The sequence below is a fragment of the Emys orbicularis genome, chromosome 7, assembly GCF_028017835.1.
Source record: "Emys orbicularis isolate rEmyOrb1 chromosome 7, rEmyOrb1.hap1, whole genome shotgun sequence".
Taxonomy (NCBI): domain Eukaryota; kingdom Metazoa; phylum Chordata; order Testudines; family Emydidae; genus Emys; species Emys orbicularis.
This window is the reverse complement of record NC_088689.1, coordinates 679,700-706,151: the sequence shown is the minus strand read 5'-3', so window position 1 is coordinate 706,151 and position 26,452 is coordinate 679,700. Positions and strand designations below refer to the sequence as shown.

General features: G+C 49.8%; 1 protein-coding gene across 1 annotated transcript in view; it reads left to right on the top strand.

The window, feature by feature from the left end:
- The window catches only part of CNNM1 (cyclin and CBS domain divalent metal cation transport mediator 1), a 62,470-nt gene that overhangs the window by 20,959 nt on the left and 15,059 nt on the right, over positions 1–26,452 (top strand). Inside the window, exons 2-6 of the mRNA XM_065407534.1 lie at positions 16,457–16,600; positions 17,401–17,541; positions 18,482–18,651; positions 20,480–20,579; positions 21,142–21,189. Coding sequence (XP_065263606.1) covers positions 16,457–16,600; positions 17,401–17,541; positions 18,482–18,651; positions 20,480–20,579; positions 21,142–21,189 — 603 coding nt within the window. The remainder of the gene's footprint in view (positions 1–16,456; positions 16,601–17,400; positions 17,542–18,481; positions 18,652–20,479; positions 20,580–21,141; positions 21,190–26,452) is intronic.

Genomic DNA, 26,452 nt, shown 5'->3' with positions numbered 1-26,452 from the left:
TGACATTAGGCTTTACAAAGGGGGTGGTTTTAAAAAAAGCTAGGCAAGAAGATTAAAGGGAAGAAATTAAGATCTTTATGAATCTAAAAGAATCTAAAATTGAGAAGAAAGCTAATTAATCAAATGGCGTCCCTAAACAAAGAAGGAAATGGGCAGATGAGGGGGAGGGAGCAAATATGGATATATGGCAAGGCAAGGGGTATCCGTCAAGAAATGGAAATCCAGCCCAACTGAAGCCAAAAGAATGGACCAGGTAAAAGGAGGAATTGGGAAGCTTGGAAGAGCAGCTAGCCAGAGACGTAAGTAACTTGCTTTAAGTATATCAGCAAGAAGAGGCCTCAGAGAATGAGTGGGTCTGCTGGACTTTCAGGCAGTAAAGCATAGCTGAAGAGAAGGACATTGCGGGGAAGCTAGTCAATTTCTCTGCCTCAGACTCCCACGTGAGGAGAGACTGAAAAGATTAGGACTGTTTACAGAGGCGCCAAAGGGCATGTACACAATACGACTTATGGCGGTATAACATGTCGCTCGGGGGTATGAATAAGCCAGCCCCCGAGCGACATAAGTTACACTGACCTAAGCGCCGGTGTGGACGGTGCTATGCTGATGGGAGAGCTGCTCCCGCTGACATAGCTACCGCCGCTCACGGAGGTGGATTTATTATGCTGACAGGAGAGCTCTCGCCCGTCGGGATAGTGTCTTCCCCAGACGCGCTACAGCAGCGTCACTGCATTGGTTAGGGTTGCCAACATTCTAATCGCACAAAACAACATCCCACCCCCTTCCCCAGCCCTTCCCTGAGGCCCCGCCCCTGCCCCTTCTCTGAGGCCCCGCCCCCTGCTCACTACATTCCCCCTCCCTCGGTGGCTCACTCTCCCCCACTCTCACTTTCACAGGGCTGGGGCAGGGGATTGGGGTGCGGAAAGGGGTGAGGGCCCTAACTGGGGGTGCGGGCTCTGGTGTGGGGCCAGAAATGAGGGGTTTGGAGTGTAGGAGGGGGCTGCAGGCTGGGGGGTGGGGCAGAGGAGTTCAGGGTGTGGGAGGGGGCTCTGGCCTGGGGCAGGGGGTTGGGGTGCAGGAGGGGGTGAGGGCTCCATCTGGGGGTGCAGGCCCTGGGGTGGAACTAGGGATGAGGGGTTTGGGGTGTCGGAGGGGGCTCTGGGTTTGGGGGGGGCTAAGCCAGCAGGTCCGGCTCCTAGGCGGAGGCATGGCAGGCGGCTCTGCGCGCTGTTCTCGCCCGCAGGCACTGCCCCCACAGCTCCCATTGGCCACAGTTCCCAACTAATAGGAGTGCGGAGCTGGTGCTCGGGTGGAGCGCCCTGACCGCGCTGCCTAGGAGCCAGACCTGCTGGCAGCTTCTGGGGTGCAGCGCGGAGCCAGGACAGGTAGGGACTAGCCTGCCTTGGACCCGCAGCTAGATGTGGGAGGGCTGAGACAGAGACACTGCAGCCCCGTGGCCTCGCTCTCCCCCCCAACCGCCTCTTGTACATGCTGAACAGGAAGGGTGAGTAGAATCCAAAGGCTGAGCAAGCAAACAGCGTGTCATGGAGAGTGACAGATTTCTGTTACCAATCCGCCTGAGGCCTCAGGTGATCAGGCTGAAGCCACAGGGTCTTTTTAGCGGAGGAGATGATGAAACACACCAAGTGTCTACGTTTTAAAGCTTTATTAATAAAATAACAGCGGAAAGTGATGGGTGCTCCCTACATCACTCAGAGGAAGGAAGAAAGCGTTAGTGCCCCAAGACCTAACCCACTTTCAGACTCACACACGCTCTACCCACGGCTGGCCAAGCCTGGCTGTAACGTAAGACGAGGGGGTAGGATGGACGGGAGTTCTGTCCTGGGCCCAGGTTGTCCGGGGTCCCCTGTAGTCTCTGACTTGCTTTGGCTCTCGGGAGGGTTTTTAAGTCCTGGGTTCTTTGGGGGGTGTTTTTGTTCAGGGCCCTCCGTTCCTAGTGCTCTTTGTACCAGTCCAAACTGGCTTTCTGTGGCCTTCTCAGCTTTTCCCAAAACACACCAGCTCCAGGGACACACAGCTCTGCTTTACCCGCCCCCTCCCCCCCCCCTCGTCTCGCCTGTGTTTTCCATCTCTGCAGCCCTGGTTCAGTGTACTTTTTCTTTTCTCATGGCTGTCTGTGGCTGAGTGAGAGATAAACGCCGCTGCAGATTTCCGTGACCTTGGACTGGGGTCAGCGTAGCATCTTATCATCGGACTGAGCTAGCTGGCTACAGTGTTGAGTTAACCCGTTCTCTGCTCTCTTCCTTCTTTCTCCTCTTGGCCTCTTGCTACCTGTAAAGGAATCTTCCATTCCACATTCACACCTTTGACCTTCCCTTCCCTCCCCCCAAAATGCTTTGCAATGCTTACAACCACAATAGCAACATACAATGCTGAATGAAAGGAGGTACCGGGACTTGGGGGAATATTTTGGGGAAACAGCGACTCCAAGGGGCCCTTTTGCATGGATTTTTGTCTAAATCACTTGGTGGTGGCAGCAATACCGTCCAAGGACAAGGAAAGGATTTGTGCCTTGGGGAAGTTTTAACCTAAGCTGTTAGAAATAAGCTTAGGGGGCTTTCATGTGGGTCCCCACATCTGTACCCCAGAGTTCAGAGTGGGGAGGAAACCCTGACAGTGACACATTCCACAAAGCGATCACTCTATATTTGACCTATCAGTCGTCATCTTCAAAGGAAACCTGAACACCATTTTCAATAGATGAGCTTGGGAGCTTGAATTTATAACCTTCCTAAACACTAAAAATTCTGGACTGAACAGAGACGCTGGATTTATGGCTCATTACAACAATCGTAACTCACTAGCTCCCATTTTTGTCCTATGACTGTAGGGGTGTTAACAGGCCACTTCACCTTGAAAGGTCCCTTACAGTAAAAACTATCTGTTTGAGCTTGTATTTCGCTGTGACACTCTGAGTCCGTTTCCCAGATCTGAAGAAGAGCTGTGTGTGGCTCGAAAGCTTGTCTCTCTCACCAACAGAAGTTGGTCCAGTAAAAGATATTCCTTCACCCACCTTGTCTCTCTAATATCCTGGACCAACACGGCTACAACAACACTGCATATTCCATCAGGATTGGCATTTGAAGTCAGGAGAACCTGTGCTCCCAAGTTGACAATCCTCCCTCAGGTGCCTAGGTATGGATTTAGGAGCCTAACTTTGGGCTCACAGTTTATGAAAAATTGTACCTCTGTGTGTCAGAGAAGTTTATACTAACTCTGTTACTTTATTAGAAAGATAAATAACTTTTCTCTGAAGCAATTTTGTTTTGAAGTGATGGATTTTTATGCCACTATGAGAAAAGTTTTTAACAAACATACAATTTTAGATCCTGATGCTGCAAATATTTGTGCATAAGCTTGACTTCAAGTGCATGAGCATTCCCACATGGGGACTATTCACATGAGTGAAGTTACAGGTCTGCTTTAGTCTGTGCGGATCAAGGGCCTTCATTTTGAATATTTTGATTTTTTGCCTGTAGTAGTTTTGTAAATTCCAAATAAGAAATCCCACCCATAGTAGCATTTAAAAACATTTATAACTTAGTTCATTATAAATATTAATCCATAGTTGCAATGATGGAATTTTTCAAATTAATTTTAGAGCCTAAACTTGATTTAAATCTGATTATTCAAACAAACAAACAAACAAAAACAAACAAAATCCCACAAGTGATTCAAACCTCTCCGCTCTGAACCCACCAGAACAGAATTGAAGATTAGTGACCAGCCAACAGAATGCAGCGCCTCTTGAAAGGTGTGCTGCTCGGGGGCGGGGAAATCAAGCTGTTTCCTCCCAAAGAGAACCCCTTCCCTCTCTGTGCTGTCACCCCAATCCATCTCTGTCCTACAGGATGGGCTAAGACTGAGAGATTACTGAATAATCCCTGAACTTTTGCTCTCTTCTCTCCCACCCTCTCAACGGTGCTGCTGCTTTTCCTCTCTGAGGCTGTGCCATCTCCTCAGGAATGAGAATGGGGAAGGATAATGGCGCTCAGGGTACTCACCAGCGGGAGATGCAGCAAGCAGCAGCCAGGCACAAAATGGCTACTTAAGAGCTGCAGCTGCTTCTCTCTGCTGAATTTAAAGGACCAGTCGCAGAAAGGCATGATGGGACTGCCTGCCTGGCTAAGTTTGGAGAGGGGCTGGCTCATCTGGAATCAGGCTGAGTGCTTGTGTCTGGCTGAAAGCAGCAAGGCTGGGCTGTAGCAGCAGGGTGAGTGGAGGGCTTTGGCAGGCCTTGGCCCCCACCTGAAATGAAGCTGAACATTGAGAGTGACAATGGAGAGGGCAGGGGGGGAGAGAAAGTTGTACTATGAAGGAGAAGCAGCAGTGGATGAGGAATGGTCTCAGATAAGGGAAAAGAAAAAGAGACTCGATCTATCTGGATTTGAAGAAGGAATGGATAAAACAAAAACAACATTTCCCAGCTGTCAAATCAGTGAGGGAAGAGGTGCAAATAGGAGATGTTAACCCCCCTGAAAATGGCAGAATGGAGAAAGCGAAGCGCTGGTGACCTACAGAGTTAAAAGAACGCAGGGTGGAGATCTATGGATAGGACGTACACATATGGAGCAAGCTGAAAAACTTCTTAAAACTGCAGCCTTAGGGAAAATGAAAGTTAATTGTCAACTGCCTAAATCCCTGATGCGAGCAAAAGGGGTTAAATCTGGAGTGTTTGTTCAATGGCTGCTTAGTAGGGGAGAGAGAGTAAACCAGCCATTTATGGCTGTACGCATAACACTTGAACTTCTGGATAGGGTCCAAATGAGGTGTCAGTCTTTCTGGGTTAAACCATATCTTCCCGCCTACTCCCAGTGAGGTGCTATAATTGTCAAAGGTTTGGACGCGCAGCAGCGATTTGAAAGGGTGCAGTTGGGGGCAGTAAATGTGGAGGAAATCACCCATACAAGAACTGTGTAGAAGGAACAGAACCTAAGTGCAGCAATTGCGGGGGAAAGCACAGTGCAGCATATAAAGGATGGGCAGTAGCAGAGTGAGCTAGAGAAATACAAAAAATTAAAATCATTCAAAAAATATCATATGTGGAGGCTACCAAAAGGTACCCCCGCTGCAGGAAATAGGAAAAGAAAAATACTCAAGTAAGAGAAAAGATGTACTGGGCAGCAGAACACAACTGTGGTCAGGGAGACTAGGCGAGGAATGGGAGAGGATGTATTGCTTGTAGGAAAAGGAGAAGTTTATAGCATTCATTATAGAAGTAATTAACTGCACCTTGCAAAAGGGGGAAAAATGAAAGGATTAAAATCATAGCAGCAGCAGCAGAAAAATATCTAAAGACAGACAACCTTGATAGACTGCATTCATGTGATTTTAAATGAAGATAATACAGCTTAAATAATATGGTTTTAACTATCCTTAGCTGGAATGCATATGGTTTAATAATGCGTGGACAGGAATTTAAGAAAGCCATCTTTGAAATGATAAAAAAAGCCTGAAGTAATATGTGTGCAAGAAACATAGCTAATAAGTAAATTTATGATCAATCTGCCAGGACATGATACACTCCAGAGAAGCTACCGGGGTGGCAGGTCTGTATATTTAGAAAAGAGGGACTTAGTTACATCAAAATGGATGTGCAGAAACTAAGTTTTGAATATAATGCTATTGAGATTCCCATGCAGAACGAAAACACTTATATACAGATTTATAATGTTTATAATCCATGTAAAATTAGTTATTTTAGAATTAGAAAAACTGGTTAATAATGTCAAAAAACCCATTCATAATTTGCAGAGACTTTAATAGTCACAATGATCAATGCGGAAGTAAGAAAACTGACCTAAGTGGTAAATGCTTAGAACAATTTACAGTATGCATCATCTGGTAATATTGAACACAGGCTCACTTCCTAGCTTTAATTCAGTGGGTGGATCCTTTTCTGTTTTGGTTTTGGGAATTGTGATAAATAATATAGCTAGGAAATGCAGCTAGGAAATTCATTAAAAAAATGGAATGGAAAGTGATCACTTCCCTACATTTATTGAGTACCATGGCTGAGAAAATGTCAAAAACACAGAGTTCCTAGCTGGATTTTTTTCAAAAAGTTGATTGGCGCCTTTTCAGGATTAAATGTGATGAATATTTATGTAGTAACTGTTCAAATGATAGGGTTGCCAACTCTCCAGGATTGGCCTGGAGTCTCCTGGATTCGGCATCGATCTCCCAGTGACTACTGAAAGCAATCTGAGAGATTTTAATAGGCTATTTTTAGAAAATGACATTATGTCATGTTGGGGGGGAAAAATCTCCCAAAATAGCTTCAGTCAGAGTTGGCAACCCTATCAAGTGACAATCTAGGAGATCCTGTAACAACATAATACAAGGAATTACTGTATCGCAGAAACTGATCTGGCCATCTAAAACACATCAGATTGACCCCAATTTAGAAATCCAGTTCCCTGGTGGAATGAGGATTGCAAATTATTGATCACAGACAGAAATAAGACATACAAGTAAGTAACACACACAATGAATAGTAAAGACTTAATAAATTATAAAAGATGTAAAGGGTGGCAGAAAAGTTTATCCAAAAGACAAAAACAGAAAGTTGGAGAAATTTGTGGGAAATTGAACAAAATTTCAAAGCATTCAGAAATATATAAGCAAAGTCAAAGAATGAACAGAATTTGAAGCCAAAGTAAATGTAAACCGGGGCTTTATGTAAGCAATAAAATTGAGGTCTCCAGCGTGGGAAAGGCGGACATTATAGCAAAAGAATTCCAAAAGGTCAGTAGTCATATGAATCAAAGTAATGACTTTTGTGAGGCAAAAAAGGAGGTTTATTGAGGAAAACGATGAACTGTTAAATGGCTGGAGAGAATGTGATGATGTGTTAAGCAAAAATTGTAGTATGCAGGAGCTTATTGAAGCCATTAGAAAAAGGAAAAATACAGCTCCAGGTAAAGAGACTACCAGTAATAAATGCTTCAACACTTCTCAGAAGGGCATAAGAGTCCACTGTGGTTATAGAGTGATATATGGCGTAAAGCATTGCTGCCAATTGAATGGAAACAAGCAATGGTGATACCAGTTCGGAAACCCAGCAAGGAACACACAAAAGCTAATGCTTATAGGCCTATTGCCCTCTAATCCGGGGGGGGGGATCATGGCAAAAAGGATACACGTGAGACTAGTGGAGTATTTGGAGAAAAGCGATGTTATAACTGAGGTCCAAAGTGGTTTCAGAAAAGGAAGATGCACAGTTGACCATATAGTGAGACTAGAAACAGAGATACAAAAAGGCATAAGGACTAAGAACTTTACAATAACAGTCCTCCTGGACACTGAAAAAGCACTTGACATGCTAAGGAGGGAAGGCCTCCTATGTACAGTAGCTAAAACTGGAATAAAAGGGAGACTTTTTTGGTGGCTAAGGAACATCTTAAGTGACAGAACTACACAAGTAGTCAAAGTGGGAACAACTTTATCAGAAACTTACAAGCTTACAAATGGAACTCCACAAGGGAGTATTATCAGCCCTGCTTTGTTTTCCTTTATGCTAAATGACCTCCTGGAAAGCATGCAGATGGGAATAAGTATTTCCCTTTTCGCTGACAACTGTGCGATGGGACTAAGCATAAAAGGCTTAAAGTAATCAAAGAATAGACAAATGAGGCATTCCAGAGAATTTCCAAGTGGGGAAATGATTGGAGATTTAAATTCTCACTTGCAAAAACTAAGGGAATGCTTTTAACCAGGAAGAAAATTAGGGAAGACTGGCACTTATATCTTTATGGTGAAAAAAATCAGGTACTTCAAAAGTTTATGTTCCTTGGAGTAGAGTTGGATGATAAATTAACTTGAAAAGGTCACATAGATAATATCATACAAAAGTGTAAAAGTAGGATGAACATACTGAAAAGTGTAGCTGGGAACAAATCGGGTGCAGATAAGAAGGTATTGATGATGATGTAGAGAGCGTTGATAAAACCAGTTTTAGACTACAGATGCCAAACTTTTGGTTCAGCCTCAAAAACAACTGTTAGAAACTTGGAACTGCTCCTGGCCAAACTTCTGTGATTGGCATGTGATAACAAGACCAGAATGTGTGCTGCAAAGAGCCACTGAAGGAGCACCTCTGAATCTAAGGATGACACTATTAGATTTAACCTTCCGGGGAGAGAGAAAAGGGAATCATGAAAATGGAAGTACACATCAGATTTATGAGGATTGCTGGGAGCTCAGTAGACAAATTATATGGGTTGCCACAGACTTCCTCATACTATCAGGGTCAAAAATGGGTTAGGAGATATATAAAAGAAAAATTGAGAGAACTAAAAAATTGTAGTTATGGGAAATCAAATTATAGCTGGACACTTATTCCCCATTTGTGGATTTGGAATTGTACGGCAAAAACAAGGGGAGCAAAAAAACACCAATGAGATTTCTGAATTTATTTATGAAAAATGGAGCCAGCTTTGCTAAGTCTATACAGATGGATCAAAAGATGACAGCATGGGTAGAGAGGGAACAGCCTTCTGCGTTCCTAGTCTTGGAATCCAGAAATCTAAAAGGCTATCAAATTATGTAGCCATTCTGATGGCTGAACTAACGGAGATAATGTTGAAACTAACCTAGATTAGACATATGCAACTGGCTGCAACTGTCATTTTATCTGATTGCTTGTCAAGCATTATGACAAGCAGAAAAGGGACTTAGGAGAGCCAGTATGGCATAATAAGTGAAATAGTGTTCCTAACTATGGTAATAATGCAAGCAGCTATCTGTGTAACAATAGCATGGATTCTGGCACATACCAGAATACCTGGAAATGAAATAGTTGACAAAGCAGCAAACCATGCTCTAAAAAATGAGGAGGTGGATATTAAGATACCCTTAAGTAGACAAGAATTTAAAGGTTTGGTCACGAAGGAGCTTGTGCAGGAATGGCCGGAACTACAGACTAAGGAAACAAAAGGATGAAAGTTCTATGACGTATGCTCAAAAACCAAAGATAATACTGTACTCCACACTCATGTTAGAAAAAGTGAAGTAGTCATTTTTAAAGTGTTAAATGATAAGTTAAACTGATTAAAAAGACAAAGGTGGGCTGTGTACTGTGTGCAAAACCAAAGAAACCTGATCATGGTCTATGGCATTGTGCACAATATTCTACGGAAAGAAAGTTTCTTTATGAAAAATTGAGTAAAATCAAAGATTTTTCCCTGTAGGGACTAGTGAGAATGTAAGAAAAATGGAATAGTATACACACAAAAGGCTGGCTGTGTTTCCTGAAGGATACTACACTGAGTGAAAGAATATATATTTTTTAAAAAAACCTTGGCTAAAAATGCATGAAGAAAATGGCGGTCATAGCCTCGTTTGATGAGGCTGTTGCACCAAAAAACAAAGACAAAGGCATGCTGGGGAAATGCTGCCTGCAAGAAGGCAGCCTGTACTGGGCAGAGTTAGTTGGGGCCAGGATTTTGCATACCACTGCTATCTCATATCCTGCAAGTGAGAGAGCCAAGAAGTGTCAGCACAGTGAGAGCAGCAGCATCAGGTGCCCAAGTTTTCTGGAATCTCCTCTTCTCTGGAGGAGATATAGGTATTAGGGAGTATGCTGTGGCGGGGAATGGACTAAGATCACCAACTCATTCTGCATAGGCCTGGAGCAGCCGTTCATTGTGATGATTTTCCATTGCTACCACCTTGGGCACCTGCTCTGTTTGTGACATGGGTATTAGTATGGAAATCTGATATCTTCCTAAAGCTAGGAGGTTTATAGTGTGGCTACAAGTGTTTATTTTCTGTTAAAAGAAAAGACTTAAACTCCAATTCTTGAATGTTCAAACAGCCGTTCCAGCTGTATCCCAATTACAATAGAGCCATATGATCTCTTCCCAAAGTAACATTATTGTGTTATTTTTAAATAAGCTGGTTTGTGGCTGTTTGAACATGGAATCGGAAATCTGGGGCTGCTCTAGAATAATTCACAGCCTAAAAGTAGGTACTTGGCCAAGAGAAAAAAAAGTCTCTGTATTAGTCCCAACTGCTGTTAAGTAGCACCTAGTGCTCTTTGTAAGGGCTTGGTGGTTTTTGGCTGAGTGTGTGTGTCATTAACAACCAGCTTTTGGCCAAAAGAAATAACATTTTCTCACCCAAAGACTTGTATGAGACCAGATGGCCCCAAGTGTCTGGAAGTAGGTCTTGGCAAACATGAAGTTCTTGAAAGTAGGATTTTCTAGGATTTATTCCTGATGAAACATAGCTGCTGGTTTGATGTAGCCAACTGTTTTTTTTTTTTTTTTTTCAGTTTCAAGTCATGTTGTGTTATTACTCATAAGGCCAAGTGTATTGTCTGTTTAATATGTGACAAAGGGAAAGAGTCTCTGAGCCAAAGAGCTGACAACATTTTTAAACACCCGAGGACTGTTAAACAGGCAAATTTGATCAATTAATTTTTCTAAAGTGTGCCTTAAGCTTTGTAAGAGCAGCAGTGGTGCTTGCTGCGATGTGACTTTTCCTAGTCCTGTCGGAATGGGAGGCTGTGACTCGGCCCTCTGACGTCTTGCAAGACATGTTTGCATGGGGGGGAGGGATAGCTCAGTGGTTTGAGCATTGGCCTGCTAAACCCAGGGTTGTGAGTTCAATCCTTGGGGATCTGGGGCAAAATCAGTACTTGGTCCTGCTAGTGAAGGCAGGGGGCTGGACTTGATGACCTTTCAAGGTCCCTTCCAGTTCTAGGAGATGGGATATCTCCATTAATTATTATATTATTATTATGTTTGCGATGAGAGGGAGGGATTTTTCATTATGGAAATTTTCCTGCTCTTCTATGTGAAAGTGACAATATTGAACTTCAGCTGGAAGGTTTAATAGCCTCGGATCCAAGGATGGGGTTAGTTTACACTAGAAGTGCTCCAGCAGGTCCATTATTGTTCGGGTAACAGTGTGCTAGCTGCTCTCCATGGATCTAGGAGGACGGTCCCTGCCCTGAAGAGATCACAGCCTGAAAGACAAGAAGTGGCTGAGGGGTAGGGGAGAGCAGGCACACACACTCACTGTAAATGCCCCTCACACCTACCGGTTGTTAGCTGGCTAATTGCTTGTAGGCAGCATGACTGAAGTGGGTCTAAATGAGACATTTGAATGATGGAGAGGGGGCCTGGCTTATTAACTGAGGAAGGTCCATTCCTTGCATGGGGCAGGATGGCCGAGAGCACAGAGAGTGGTAGGGGAATCGGAGTAACCAGGCTGGCCCCATGGGCAAAGCCACGGGGTGGGAAGGTGATGCAATAACAGACAGAATCAGTTACCAAACTGTGCTTAAGAAAACTGCGCACCTTTCGCACCAGCGAGGCTTTTGGGGGACCTAGCTGCTACTCTGGAGGCCATGTTTCAGAGTAGCAGCCGTGTTAGTCTGTATCCGCAAAAAGAACAGGAGTACTTGTGGCACCTTAGAGACTAACACATTTATTAGAGCATAAGCTTTCGTGGGCTACAGCCCACTTCATTGGATGCATGTAGTGGAAAATACAGTAGGAAGATATATATATACACACAGAGAACATGAAACAATGGGTGTTACCATACACACTATAAGGAGAGTGATCAGTTAAGGTGAGTTTTTATCAGCAGGAGAGAAAAAGAACTGTTTGTAATGGTAATGAAAATGGCCCATTTCCGGCATGTCTCTCTGGAGAGGAGAGGCTGTTCTTGACTTAGTCTTAAGTTATACACGGGAGTTAACTCAAGAATTAACAGTAGTCCAGTCACTAAGTAACAGTGACCACAACAGAGATGGATTCAACATACGGGGGGGGAGGGGGGAGGAGGAGGGAACCAAAAAGTGACACGGTGACTCGGAACTTTAGAAAGGGAGATTTCAATAAAATGAAAGGGCCAGTCAAAAAGGCCCTAAAGTTAAAAATAAAGTAAAACTCTTAGCTGTGGCTTAGGTGCTATTAAAAAAACAAAAACCAGTCGTCTCAGAAGGCACGTGTGCTGCTGAACCAAAAGTGAACCAGGAAATCAAAGAGTAAAACCAGTAGACCTAAACGGCAGGTTCAAGAGGCTACTGATGCCAAACAGAAATCCTTCGACATTTGGAAGTGAAGCTATGAAACAGGAGCATGAATTACAGCAGGCAATGTGCTAGAGGGAAATTAGGGAGGCCACGATGGCTTCCAGGCAGCAAAGAGCTAAAGGTATAAGAGCAAATAAATGTTTGAAACTTATCAGAAGCAGGAAGCCTACAAAGAATCAGTGCAGCTGCTGGATCACTGGGGCTAAACGGAGCAATTAAGGAAGACAAAGACATTGCTGGGAGATGGAATAATTTCTTTGCAGGAGTCTTCATCACAGGGGAAATTCCATCCCCAGCCTGCTCTTTTATAATAACGAAGATGAGGTTCTTTCAGAGACTGAGATGTCAGAAGAACCGGGAGGTCCTTGAAAAAGCAGTAGGTCCCCAGGCCAAAATTGTCCAGCCAAAGGGTCTGAAGGAGCCAAAGTATGAAGTGGCTAAACTGCTAACTAAAATCGGCCCCTGTTCCAGGGGCTTGGAGGGTAGCTAATGTTGAACGTGTATTTAAAAAAAGGCTCTAGGGCCAATCCAAGGAGTTGCAGACTCCAAACCCTTAGAGTTGTAGCTGACTGAACCAATCATTAAAAACAGAATAATAAAACACCTACAAGATCGTGCTACAACAGGGCCTGACAGCACAGTTTCTGCCAAGGGAAACTGCCTCTCATTAATCTGTTACAATTTGCTGATCAGGTCAGTAGAGTTGTGGATAAGGGAGAACCACCTGACATAACATACTTGGACTTTCAAAAGGCCTTCAACAAGGTCCTGCACAACAGGCTATCCAAGAAGCTAAGTCCCCATGGGGTGTGAGGGAAAGTATTGTCCTGGTTCAGAAACTGGCTAGGAGACAGCTAACAAAGTATAGAAGTAAATGATCTTTTTTCACCCTGGCAAAAGGTGAATAGAGGGGGCATCAGGGTTCCATATTGTGTTGTTTAATATATTTATTAATGATCTAAATAAGGGGGTGAGCAGCGAGGTAGCAGCATTTCCAGATGACACAAAGTTACTCAGGTCAGTCAAATCCAGAGAAAATTATGAGGAACTTCAGAGGGACCTGACCAAGTTAAGGGAAAGGTAAAACACAAAGGCAAATGAAGTTCAGCATTGATAAATGTAAGTAATGCATTTATTGGAGAGAAAAATTTAAACTACTCTTACACCTTACAGGGTTCTAAATTACCTGTATCAGTTCAGGAAAGGGACCAGGATGTCACTGCAGACAGCAGAATGGAGAGCTCTGTGTAGGTGTGAGCTGAAAAGCTAATGAGATGCTACGGTGCATAAGGAGTGGGAAGGGGAATAACAGAAAATATTATAATGCCTTTTAATTATTGGTGCAGCCTGAGCCGGCTACTGTGTGCAGGACCGGTCACTCAGCTGAAAACATATACTGCAAAATTAGAGGGGATTCAGAGAAAGGCAACAAAAGTTATTAGGGCCCTGGGAAGACTCTCAGAAAGGCGATGAATAAACGGGGACATCACAAAAGTTCATAACATGATGAGTGTTATAGAGAAGATAGATTCTGTGTGTCTGATAATACAAGAATAAGGGGACAGTCAGTGTAATTAACAGATAGCAAATTCAAAACTGATAAAAGGAAATACTTTTTCACGTAATGTGTAATTAGTCCGTGGAACTTACTGCCACATCAAGTCACTGAGGTCACAAACGTAGCAAGATTAAAAGCGAGATTGTACATTTACATGGATAAGAAGAAGAATCAGTTATCGCAGTTAATGCTGACGCACTTTGGAAGGGATATTAAGTCTAGTGCTCCAGGGCTTAAGCCGATCTCTTAACTATCAGGCCTCAGGAGACAAGCTAATGCGGTGGGGGGAGAGGGGAAATGATCCCAAATCTGCCTGATGTGAAGTTTCTTGCACCTTCATCTAGGGCATCTGGTTCTGGCCACTCTCAGAGACAGGGTGCTGGACTGGATGGACCTCAGGTCTAACCTAGCCTGGCAGTTCCTGTGATTCTCTCCATATCTCTCTTTCCTTTGGTTTGGAGCTGGCGGGTTTCCCAGATCAGTGTCCATTGGGGAGGGGAGTTGTCACTGCTCAGTCCCCACTCTAGACAGTCTGTTCCAAGCTCCTACTTCTCGCATTCCTCTGCTTCGGCAGCAGCTGAACGTCACTGAACCTAGATCTCCTCCAGGAGGGCACTGGGGCTTCCTACAGATCCCAGCACAGCATCAGACCCAGCCCTCACGCCCCACCCATTTGAGGAAGAAGCAGTAAAAGAAGCACAGAGGCTTAACAAATCTGTCTAGATTTCTTCCCCAGGAAGCGTGCATCCTGGCTGTTCCTTTCCCCTCCCCTCTTATTAGGGAGATAAGGAGGTGGCTGTAGGGCGCACGGGACTTAACGGGTGCAGTCAGATGGGGTGCAGTGCCAGCCATCCCCAGCTGGGTCAGAAAGCTGCACAATAGGGGCATTTCTGAAATACTTGGCTCTGCCGTTCAGCCTGTGGTCTGTGCTGTTCAGCCTCTCCCCCAGCCAGGTAACACCGCGTTGCTTTCCGTTGGGTGCAGGGCAGCCTGTTCCCCCTTGGAAGTGCTTTGTTGTCATCTTGTGCACACAGCAGAGATGCGGGTGCCTTTACTTGGTCTGGGGGCGAGAGCGGTAAGAGGGTTACGGGTGGAGCAGGGCTGGGTAGCCTTGTAATTCTCAAGGCTGAGCACGTTAGAGTCCCGATGTGAGTAGAGTAGAACTGCCCACCCTCCCGCAGCTCGCTAGTGAGTTACACAGGCTCTGTCCGTGCCCAGCGCTGGCCCAGCTTGCGCCTGCCCGCGGGTGCTCACAGGATTCAGCTTTTCCCAGGGAACCAGGTTCAGTCAGGCCTGAGGCTTCAGTTTGCCAGTGGGTCACTGTGGGGTGACCTAACCCACTCCCCACCCAAGAGGGCTGTGCTCCCAGCCGGGCTCAGGATCGGGGCCCAGGCCCCCGGCATCCTCACCACTGGTCAGAAGCATCAGCAGATTCCTGCCATCTGGCCAACAGTAGAGAAGGGCCCTGCAGGAGGGTCTCATTCGCCCACTGAAAGCAGGGGTAGGAAGAGCTCCCGGGTACCTTAAACAGGCACCTTTCTCCTCCAGGCCAGGTGCGGCTTCTCAGGTTTCCCCTTGTAGCTGCCTGGCCTGTTCTTTCCATGGCAGCGTAACTCAAAGGCTCTGGCAAGAAGGAAAGCGAACCGATCCCCCTGACAGTGCAGCCCAAGCAAGCACAGCCTGACCACCGGCCCCCGAGGCACAGGCTCCGCTGAAGGCCTTTCCCTCAGGCCTGGCTAATGCCTCTGCCTTCTCACACCCCATGAAGGGATTTAACCCCTTCGCTCCCAGCTGGGCAAGGGTTGGCACAATCGGTCACAGGTATAAAGCAAATCCAAGTGGCAGTCAGACTTCGCAGCAAGAGAGTGGGGTCCCCGGTTATCCCCATATCCTGTGTGGCATGGGTCATCGCTGCACCTGCCTGTGACCAGCAGGGCCTCTGAGTGTGCTATTGAGCACTAAGGAACCCAGACCAACGTTGCAAGAGCATTCACCCCTGGGAGCCCAGCGGGCGCCACAGAGGGGCTGGTTACTCAGAGGGGCTGAGCACGTGCAGCAGCTGCCAGTGGGCGCTCAGCATCTCTGAAGATCAGTGCCCAGTATCTCAAGTGGGGTACTCAGACAGAGCAGCTTCTTTTGAAAATTTGGGCCCTAAAGTCAGAGCAAATGACCCAGAGTAGGAGCGAGGAAAAGACTCCCACAACTCCTGCAAGAAATCAGCCCACTGGCGCCGGGGGCTCAGTGCAGGGGAGTCTGACGCTCGGCATGTTCTGTGTGAATCGTGTCTGGTTTCACTGGGTGCTTTATCCCTCTTCCTCATCCTCTGCCTCCTGCTAGTTTTCTTAGATGGGGGCTCCAAGGCAGGGCACTGCCACAGTTCTGGTTTGTTATTTGTCCTGCTCCCAAGGCCCACGCCAAGCCGCGCCTCCCACCCAGCTCCGGGCTGGTACTCAGAGGGGGGGAGCTCTGGGTCAGGCTCTGTACCAGCCCAGATCACCCAGCTATGGCAGTGCTGTGCTCGCCTGCTGCCTTTCTGCAACCCTCGTGCAGCAGGTCTGAGGTATCACCTCACCGCCTGCTGGCAAAGAGCTCACTTGCGTTCTAGCCCGGAGCGCCCAGCGGCTGATGTGGAGCTGCTCTCCATGCCCGGGTATTTCCTGAGGAGCCCATCTGGCAGAGAGAACGCGGGCCTAGGAAGGGACACTTCGGTCCCTCGGCCCCATCAGCCTAGGGAGTCTCCCTGCTGAGGCCTGGGTGGAGAACGATGCCGCCCAGAAGCCCCCCCAGCTGCCGGGGGATTCCATTCCTGTTCTGTTCCCTTTCGACAGGTAAATCGCACCTGGCCATCGTGCAGAGGGTGAACAACGAAGGGGAAGGAGACCCGTTCTATGAGGTGATGGGGATCGTCACGCTGGAGGATGTCATTGAAGAGATCATCAAGTCCGAGATCCTGGATGAGACAGACCTTTACAGTCAGTGTCCCAGACCAGATACTGTGATGAGGGGAGCCAGGATAGGGCCTAGCTAGCTAGATTAGACAGACAGCTTGCTCAGCTTGCCCAGAGAAACAGAGTCAGCCTGAGCAGCCAGGAATTAATTTCCTGAGGAGGGGAATGTATCCGTCCTGCGCCGCCACTCCCCACAGGCCCTGCGTGTCCTCTACAGCACAGAGCATGCGTCATGAAAATAACAAGCACAGCCTGAGACCCATCCTTGCCCTCCTGTGATTCTGGCACCTCACCTGCAGACGCTGTGTGTACGGCGCAGTCACACTGCATGTCACAGGCCCCTCTGCCTGGCGTGGTCCCTCGGCTGTACGGGAAGGGAGCGATGTAAGTGCTGACTGACTCGGCCCGGTGCTTTCAGTGCACAGACTTGCAGGTATCAAGGGAAATTCCCGAGAGGAGGGTGGATCTGGCTGGGGAACTGTCTCCTCAGGGCGGGGTGGGAGCTCCATTGCTTGGATCTTTTAGAACTGGACTGGCCAAGACACTAGAAAACAGCCTGAAGGGAACAATCTGGCCCTGGCAGCTGGGCGGCAGGGATGGACTGGAGGGGACCAAACAGGTCTAGATCTTCCGGCTGGCCCCTGTGGGTCTGGAGGCAGCAGCTAGGCTCCAATCTCAGCTGCTCAGACGCCGTGGGGACGAGCACAGTGTAAATGTCTCAGGTCTCGGCTACGCTGGTGTAATTCGAGGTTCAGTTGTGTTCCAAGCTGACCTTAAGCAGTATTGTCCCAGGCACGTAACCGTGCCGCTCTCCACCCCTGCAGCAGACAACCGAAAGAAGGAGAGGGCGCTGCACCAAGGCAGGAAGCCGCATGACTTCTCTATCTTCAGGCTCTCAGACAGTGAAATGAAGGTGAAGATCTCCCCTCAGCTGCTGCTGGCCGCGCACCGCTTCATGGCATCAGGTACCAGCGCCCCTCGTGCCTTGTGCACGGAGGCCCAACACCCCCAAGCACAAGTGCCCTGGGGGCTCTCAGGACCCTCCCCACAGTATTGCCAACTCTCCCCCACCAGGGTCTTGTGCTCTGCTGCCTCGTGGATTTCATCCGCTTCCTTCCCCCCAAGGAGGAGTTCCCCTTTCACCTCTTTCCTGGGGACTCGGACCCATGGGGGTCACAGACTCCCCAGCTCAGGGGGGTTGGATCTGGCTCCCAGTCCTGGCCCAGGGCACCACGGGGGGACACTGCTGTGGAAGGCCCCATCACCTGAGTGAGATGCCAAACCAAGGCCCCCCTCTCTCCTGTCCCTGGTCATCATAGGCGCCGACTCCGTGGAAAAATTAGTGGGTGCTCTGCACCCACTGGCAGCCAAGCCCCTCCCCCAACCCCACTTCCTCCTCCTCCGTCTACCTCCCAGCACTTCCCGCCAGCTGCTGCCAAACAGATGTTTGGCCGCTCGGGGGGGGGGGGGGAGGAGGAGCAGGAGCATGGCGCGCTCAGGGGAGGAGGCGGGGAAGAGGCGGGGCCAGGGCGGGGATTTGGGGAAGGAGTCGGAATAGGGGCAGGGAGGGGGTGGAGTTGGGGCGGGGATTTTGGGGAATGGGTTGGAATGGGGGTGGGGCAGGGGCAGGAGGGGGCGGGGCAGGGGTGGAGTCAGGGTGGGGCCGGGGGTCGAGCACCCACCGGCGGGAGCAGAAGTCGGCGCCTATGCTGGTCATCTGCCTGCGTGAAGTTACGATCCCTGAGCGCTTTGCCAGCAGTGTCGGGGGGAACGCGAGCATCCCGGCCAGCGTCTCCTGACTGGGCGGAGTGAGCACATGGGGCCTGCACAGACCTGCCCTGCTGGGATTTCCCACGCGGAAAGGGCCTTGGGATAGGTGGAGTCCATCTCCTCTCTTCCCCCTAGAAATCGAACCCTTCAAATCTCCCTGCCTCTCGGAGAAGATCCTGCTGAGGCTCCTCAAACACCCCAACGTCATCCAGGAGCTGAAGTACGACCATAAGAACAAGCAGGCCGTGGAGCACTATCTCTACCAGCGCAACCGGCCTGTGGACTACTTCGTCCTCATCCTGCAGGTGCGTCCAGGGCCAGGGCGCTTCCCCACGTCAGGCAGCCCGAGGCTGAGCCCCACAGGGGCTGTCCTCAGTGGCTCTCACCTGGCTGGGCCAGACCAGGTCGTTCAAAGGGAAGAGCCTTGGGATTTCACAGCCCAGGGTGGGTCCGAGGTGGTGACTCCAATGGGGGCTGGCCAGAGATGCCATGCAGTGCAGTGAGCGTGGGGCTAGGAGCTGCCACACTCTGACAGGCTTGCAGCATGGTGTTTAACCTCCGGTCCTTGGTTCCCCTGTCTGTGAAATGGGCCCACGAGTTCCCCAGCTCCCAGACGGGGTGTGAGTATGAAGAAGTGAATGCTGGCAAAGTGCTTGGAGGATACAGAGTGAGCTCTCCTTGCTCAGCAGTAATTATCTGGGGGATGTTTCTCATTCCCTGAGTTGACCGTGCTGCCCAGTAGGTGGTACAGCTAGAAAGAGCTCAGGGGCTAAAAATGCAGGGACCGTCACTGATCCTGAGTATCTAATAATCTTATTGCCCTTCAGCCAGGCCCCAGCAGGCACGTGCTGAGGATGCTTCCCCACATTCTCCCTAACAGCTCTGCCAGTGCCCCTCAATCCTGACCCACAGCCCCCATCACTCCAGGCCTGGGCTTCCCCCTCACACAGACCCAGCTCCCCACAGATCCCTGTCCTGACCTGCAGCCCCCCCACCCCATGCACCCCTTCTCCCCACAGTGCCCCCCCCGTCACTCCAGGCCTAGGCTCCCCCCACAACATGCACCCAGCTCCCCTCAGATCCCTCAATCCTGACCCACAGCCCCCATCACTCCAGGCCTGGGCTCCCCCCTCACACAGACCCAGCTCCCCACAGATCCCTGTCCTGACCTGCAGCCCCCCCACCCCATGCACCCCTTCTCCCCACAGTGCCCCCCCGTCACTCCAGGCCTAGGCTCCCCCCTCACACAGACCCAGCTCCCCACAGATCCCTGTCCTGACCTGCAGCCCCCCCACCCCATGCACCCCTTCTCCCCACCGTGCCCCCCCATCACTCCAGGCCTGGGCTCCCCCCACCACATGCACCCAGCTCCCCTCAGATCCCTCAATCCTGACCCACAGCCCCCCGTCACTCCAGGCCTGGGCTCCCCCCTCACACACACCGAGCTTCCCTCAGTCCTGATCTGCAGCCCCTCCACCCCATGCACCCCTTCTCCCCACAGCCCCCCCCCCACTGTCACTCCAGGCCTGGGCTCCCCCCACCACACGCACCCAGCTCCCCACAGATCCCTCAATCCTGACCCACAGCCCCCCATCACTCCAGGCCTGGGCTCCCCCCTCACACACACCAAGCTCCCCACAGGTCCCTCAGTCCTGACCTGCAGCCCCCCCCCATGCACCCCTTCTCCCCACAGCCCCCCCCACCGTCACTTCAGGCCTGGGCTCCCCCCACCACACACACCCCTTCTCCCCACAACCCCCCACCCCATCACTCCAGGCCTGGGCTCCCCCCTCACACGCACCCAGCTCCCCACATGCCCCTCAGTCCTGACCTGCAGCCCCCCGACCCCATCACTTCAGGCCTGGGTTCCCCCCACCGCACACACCCCTTCTCCCCACAGCCCATCACTCCAGGCCTGGGCTCCCCATACGCACAGCCCCCCGTGCCCATCAGAACTGACCTGGCTCTATGCTGTGGACACAGAACCAGTTGCAGCCTTGAGAACATTTTTAGCCTTTCTTGTTTTTAAGCTGTGCTCTGACCCCCTTGGCCTGCAGGACCCGCCCACCCCTGCGAGGGGTGGGGGGACAGGGCGAAGTGGGGGCGACACTGAGCACAGTTACCTCCTTGCAGGGCAAAGTGGAAGTGGAGATTGGCAAGGAAGGGCTGCGGTTTGAGAACGGCGCATTCACCTACTATGGCGTCCCAGCCATCATGGCTGTCATCTGCTCAGGTAAAGCCAGCGCTGGCCAGTCCTCAGCCTGGGGGGGCCATTAGAGAACCAGCTGCAGAGAGGAACCCTGCCCTGGCCCCAGGAGATGGTGGATGACAGGGCCTGGGACAGCAGAGGTCGGGGGCAGGGGGGCAGGGTGCTGTCCCTGTTCCGTGGGGTATCAGTCAGCGTGAGGAGTCGCTCCCCTGGCCTCACAGCCAAGCACGGGGCTTCCCTCGATGGCTGGGAAGAGCAGGAGCTCACACCCTGCGTGGTAGCTGGCCGTGCGCACGCTGAGCTTACGGCCGTGCAGTGAGAGAGCCCCTGGGCCTGCACAGGGCCAGCTCTGCATGGCGGCAGCTGGGGGGTGCAGGGGCTGTGCAGCAGGCGAGCCCCTTCCAGTGAGCAGACAGAGGCCATGCCAGGGTGTGGGGGGAAGCCCTCAGGCAAAGGGAGCGCTACGTGGGTGATTGGCAGCTGGCACGGCCTCTCCCACTCCTGTTCCCACAGGAACACCTCTCCTCCCTGGGGTGGCGTGGGATTGGCTCCTGTGCGATTCACTCTTTCCCACCTGTGATTTCAGATAACGATGTGCGGAAAGTGGGCAGCCTGGCCGGATCCTCCTTCCTGCGTAGGTATCTGCCACGCCCGCCCCTCTGCCCCCGAGCGGTGCTTGTGTGCACGGCCAGAGCAGTGTCCCCCCACCGGGCTCGCTCACCCCCGGTGCCCTGGCCAGGCTGGCGTCAGCCATCTGCTAGCAGAGTCTGGCTTGGCACACGCCCTGTGCAGAGCCACGTCCTGCTCGGCCAGAGCCTCGTCACCGCAAACCAAACCAAGCCAATCCCTCACCCCAGCACCAGGAGGGGGCCCAAACTGAGGGAGAAGAGCAGAGGTAGCTGGGGCAGGGTGCAGCGAGGTGGCTAGTGGAGGGAAAGCCACTGTTCTGAGCTGCTCCGACTGGGCTGCGGCCCAGCCCCCCACTCACTTTAGCTCCTTTTCTACTGGAAAAATGGAATGTGGGAATTTCTAGTATTTCAAGCCTAGCTTTTCCTAAAGAAAGTGAATTGGAAGTGAGCCTGGGCCCAGAGCTTCAGGGGACGGGGAGGACAGGGTGGGGTAAACGGGCCAGGGGCCTTAAAAATCAAGAGTAAAAAAGTCAGAAAAATTTGAGACATGTTCAAAACAGCAGGGAAAGTGCATGTGCAGGCCCATCTGTTTCCTCTCACCCTTTCTCAGAATGGAATGAGACATTGTACCCCCCCCCACACACACACACACACACAATTAACCCAGTTTTGAGCGTTGGAAAAAAAACAATTTTAATGTAAAATGGGTGAGACACCCCAGTCTACACAATAAGCCATGCCCGAGTGAGCATTGGTGGGACAGGGGCACTGTTAGATGAGCAAGGGCACAAGGCCAGAGTTGCATACAGCTCCTAACGCACCGGGCATGGCTTATGGCTATTAGGTCAGGTTGGGAAATAATTATTTATTGTGGGACTTTTTTAAGTGTTTTTACACAAATGTCATATGAACGTTTATTGTTTTACATAAAAAAAAAACCCTGACAATTTGTTTTTTTAAAACCATTGTTGGTAAATGTTCCTGGTAACTATTTTCTGTTTTTTAAAACCCCAAAACTTTTACCAAAAACTGAGAAATTTTTATCAAAAAATGTTTTATTGGTGTTGTCAGAGAACTGGAGAAATTCTACCAGAACTAAGGCTTTTGTGGAAAATTTTCATTTTGGTCAAAAAGCCATTTTTTGTCCCCCCAAATATAGTTTAAATGAAAAAAAAATGTGCACAGCTCTAATTGCCCTAGTTCCACATCAAGGCCCCAACCCTGCACACACATGCGTTAGCGTCTGCAGGCTTAGGGCCTGTCTCTGGCCAGCCACAGGGGCACTGTGGGAATGATGCTAGAGTACCAAGTGTGCAGGCATTTTGTGCCACCTTTGGGCAGAAATCTCCCCTGCTCAGCCCAGGCGGGACCTTTTTGGGTGAGTTTTAAATCTCTTTTTGCCAAGTTATCTGGCTGGGGGGAGGAGCTGTTTTTCACACTTCAAAGAGCTGTTCCTGCCCTACCCTGGGCTTAGCTTTGAACATTTGGAAATGTCGCCGGGCCCAATCCTGGAGCTTTGCCATTGGCTGCTGTAGCAGCTGGGGCAGGACCGTATTGAGCAGGTGCAGTGGGCCATGTTATTATTATTATTTGTGCTACAGCAGCACCTGGAGCACCAGCCAATGCAGAACAAGGCTGCTGGGTGCTGCACAGACAAGGCAGTATCAAGACAGTCTCAGCCGCAGAGAACTTACCATCTAAGGCTTCAGTCATGTAGCTGGAATGGAGCGGGTAGAGCCGGCACCCACACAGAGCTCCATGCAGCTCCAGGGCACCGCCCAAACAGACAGTGACATGATGCAGCCGGGGGACAAGGCAAACAAACAGGAGGGAGAAAACAGCAGTGAAGACAATGAGGTTTTGTATGATCCGTTTAGGTCTCAGTTCACCACAGTTCGGCTGTACTGAATGTGGGTCCCACGCAGATGTGGGCTCACATGTGAACAAAGGCCAGTCTGAGATGGCACAGATGGTTCAGTTTACCTGGCAGCTGCTCAGGTGAATGTGTGCATGCTGTTAAAGCAATGCAGTCAAGTTAGAAAAACCCAGAACCCTCCCACACATTCCCTGCCTGCAGTTACTGACCAGCTCTGGTTTCGCACTGGTCTACACTGGGAAGTTCCATCTTCACAGCTCCGACTCTCAGGAGTGTGAAAACTCCACACCCCCTAAGAGACGCAGCTCTGCTGCCTAATGCCCAGCGTAGACAGCGCTACATCGACAGAATTCTTCTGTCAGCCTGGCTACCGCCTCTCGGGGAGGTGGATTATTTGCGCCAGCAGAAGAACACCTCCTGTTGGCACAGGTCATGTCTACACTGCCGCTGGAGCAGTTTAAGTGTAGACATACCCTTAGTCAGACTAGAAGAATTTTCAGCATCTAATTGGCGTGATCCTGTTATTAATGATTACTCCCCATCCAGCTCCTTGGCTGTGTACTGAGATGCCCCCCTCCTGCTGATTTTATAATCCGAGCCCCTGATCCTGAATCCTGTTCTGACAACTAAAGCCCTGTGCCTGGGCCGAGCCCAGTGGGGCCCCTGGAGAGCTGCCTACGTGGGCCCAGTTGTGGGGTCGAAGCCCAAATTAGTACCTGACCCCAGCAGGGAGGGGCAGATGGGGAAGAGAGAGTGCTCATGGTGGGAAGTGGTGAACTATTCCCAGGAAGGCCAGACTATTGGGAGTTTGTTAGGATCGGGTATTTCTTACTGGATACTCTGACTTTAATTTAAAAAGCAGCGATGCTTGTGTTGATGATTTAAATCCTCTCCTTGGATGATCATCAGGCGTTCTCCCACCTCTCACTGCTTTCTGCGCCACGTTCCACTTGGACGATGAAATAAACAGGTTAATCTCACTTTGTGGCTCTCCAGCAGCGGCTTAAAGCTCCAGTCCTGCAAGCACTTAGGCACCCGCACTCCCATCAGTGGGATGCACAACTCCATGCGTGGGCTGGCAGGGTTGGGGCCCAAGGCTGTCATGTTTGGGCTGCAAACCCTGCAGGGTGGGGAAAATCATGAGAATTATTTCTAAGGCACCTAAATCCACCTGATTGCCCTTCCAGCTGTGACAGACACCCCCTCCTCCCAGGTGTGCACCATCCATCGTGCGTGTGCTCTTAGCGCCACCTGGTGACCATCTCGGGGGCTGTGCATGGTACAGCTATAAATGCCTGCTGGCTATTTATTGACTCCCGTATTTCCCTTTTCCCATGAATATGAACCTGGCGTTGTGCAATGAGACGTTTATTCTCATGTGACCACACAGGGTGAAATTCCATCACAAGGGCACGTTCCACTTACACACCACTCACATCCAGAACTAGAGAGGGTCCTGTGGCACCTTTAAGACTAACAGAAGTATTGGGAGCATAAGCTTTCGTGGGTAAGAACCTCACTTCTTCAGATGCAAGTAATGGAAATCTCCAGAGGCAGGTATAAATCAGTATGGAGATAACGAGGTTAGTTCAGTCAGGGAGGGTGAGGTGCTCTGCTAGCAGTTGAGGTGTGAACACCAAGGGAGGAGAAACTGCTTCTGTAGTTGGATAGCCATTCACAGTCTTTGTTTAATCCTGATCTGATGGTGTCAAATTTGCAAATGAACTGGAGCTCAGCAGTTTCTCTTTGGAGTCTGGTCCTGAAGTTTTTTTGCTGTAAGATGGCTACCTTTACATCTGCTATTGTGTGGCCAGGGAGGTTGAAGTGTTCTCCTACAGGTTTTTGTATATTGCCATTCCTGATATCTGACTTGTGTCCATTTATCCTCTTGCGTAGTGACTGTCCAGTTTGGCCTATGTACATAGCAGAGGGGCATTGCTGGCACATGATGGCATATATAACATTGGTGGACGTGCAGGTGAATGAGCCGGTGATGTTGTAGCTGATCTGGTTAGGTCCTGTGATGGTGTTGCTGGTGTAGATATGTGGGCAGAGTTGGCATCGAGGTTTGTTGCATGGGTTGGTTCCTGAGTTAGAGTTATGGTGCGGTGCGTGGTTGCTGGTGAGAATATGCTTAAGGTTGGCGGGTTGTCTGTGGGTGAGGACTGGCCTGCCTCCCAAGGTCTGTGAAAGTGAGGGATCATTGTCCAGGATGGGTTGTAGATCACTGATGATGCGTTGGAGAGGTTTAAGCTGAGGACTGTAGGTGATGGCCAGTGGAGTTCTGTTGGTTTCTTTTTTGGGCCTGTCTTGTAGCAGGAGGCTTCTGGGTACACGTCTGGCTCTGTTGATTTGTTTCTTTATTTCCTTGTGTGGGTATCGTAGTTTTGAGAATGCTTGGTGAAGATCTTGTAGGTGTTGGTCTCTGTCTGAGGGGTTGGAGCAGATGCGATTGTACCTCAGTGCTTGGCTGTAGACGATGGTTCGTGTGGTGTGTCCGGGGTGGAAGCTGGAGGCATGAAGGTAGGCGTAGCGGTCGGTGGGTTTTCGGTATAGGGTGGTGTTAACGTGGCCATCGCTTATTTGTACGGTGGTGTCTAGGAAGTGGACCTCCCGTGTAGATTGGTCCAGGCTGAGGTTGATGGTGGGGTGGAAGCTGTTGAAATCATGGTGGAATTCTTCCAGGGTCTCCTTCCCATGGGTCCAGATGATGAAGATGTCATCAATGTAGCGTAGGTAGAGAAGGGGCGTGAGTGGACGAGAGCTGAGGAAGCGTTGTTCCAGGTCAGCCATAAAAATGTTGGCATATTGTGGGGCCATGCGGGTGCCCATAGTGGTGCCACTGGTCTGGAGGTATATATTGTCACCAAATTTGAAATAATTGTGCGTGAGGATAAAGTCACAGAGCTCAGCAATAAGTTGTGCTGTGTCATCATCAGGGATACTGTTCCTGACAGCTTGTATTCCATCTGTGTGTGGGATGTTTGTGTAGAGAGCCTCTACATCCATGGTGGCTAGGATGGTGTTTTCTGGGAGGTCACCAATGCATTGTAGTTTTCTCAGGAAATCTGTGGTGTCACGGAGATAGCTGGGAGTGCTCGTGGCGTAGGGTCTGAGTAGGGAGTCCACATATCCAGACAGTCCTTCAGTGAGAGTGCCAATGCCCGAGATGATGGGGCGTCCAGGATTTCCAGGTTTGTGGATCTTGGGTAGTAGATAGAATAACCCCGGTCGGGGCTCTAAGGGTATGTTGATTTGTTCCTGTGTTAGTGTAGGGAGTGTCCTGAGTAGATGGTGCAGTTTCTTAGTGTATTCCTCAGTGGGATCTGAGGAAAGTGGCCTGTAGAATTTGGTATTGGAGAGTTGTCTGGCAGCCTCCTTCTGGTAGTCAG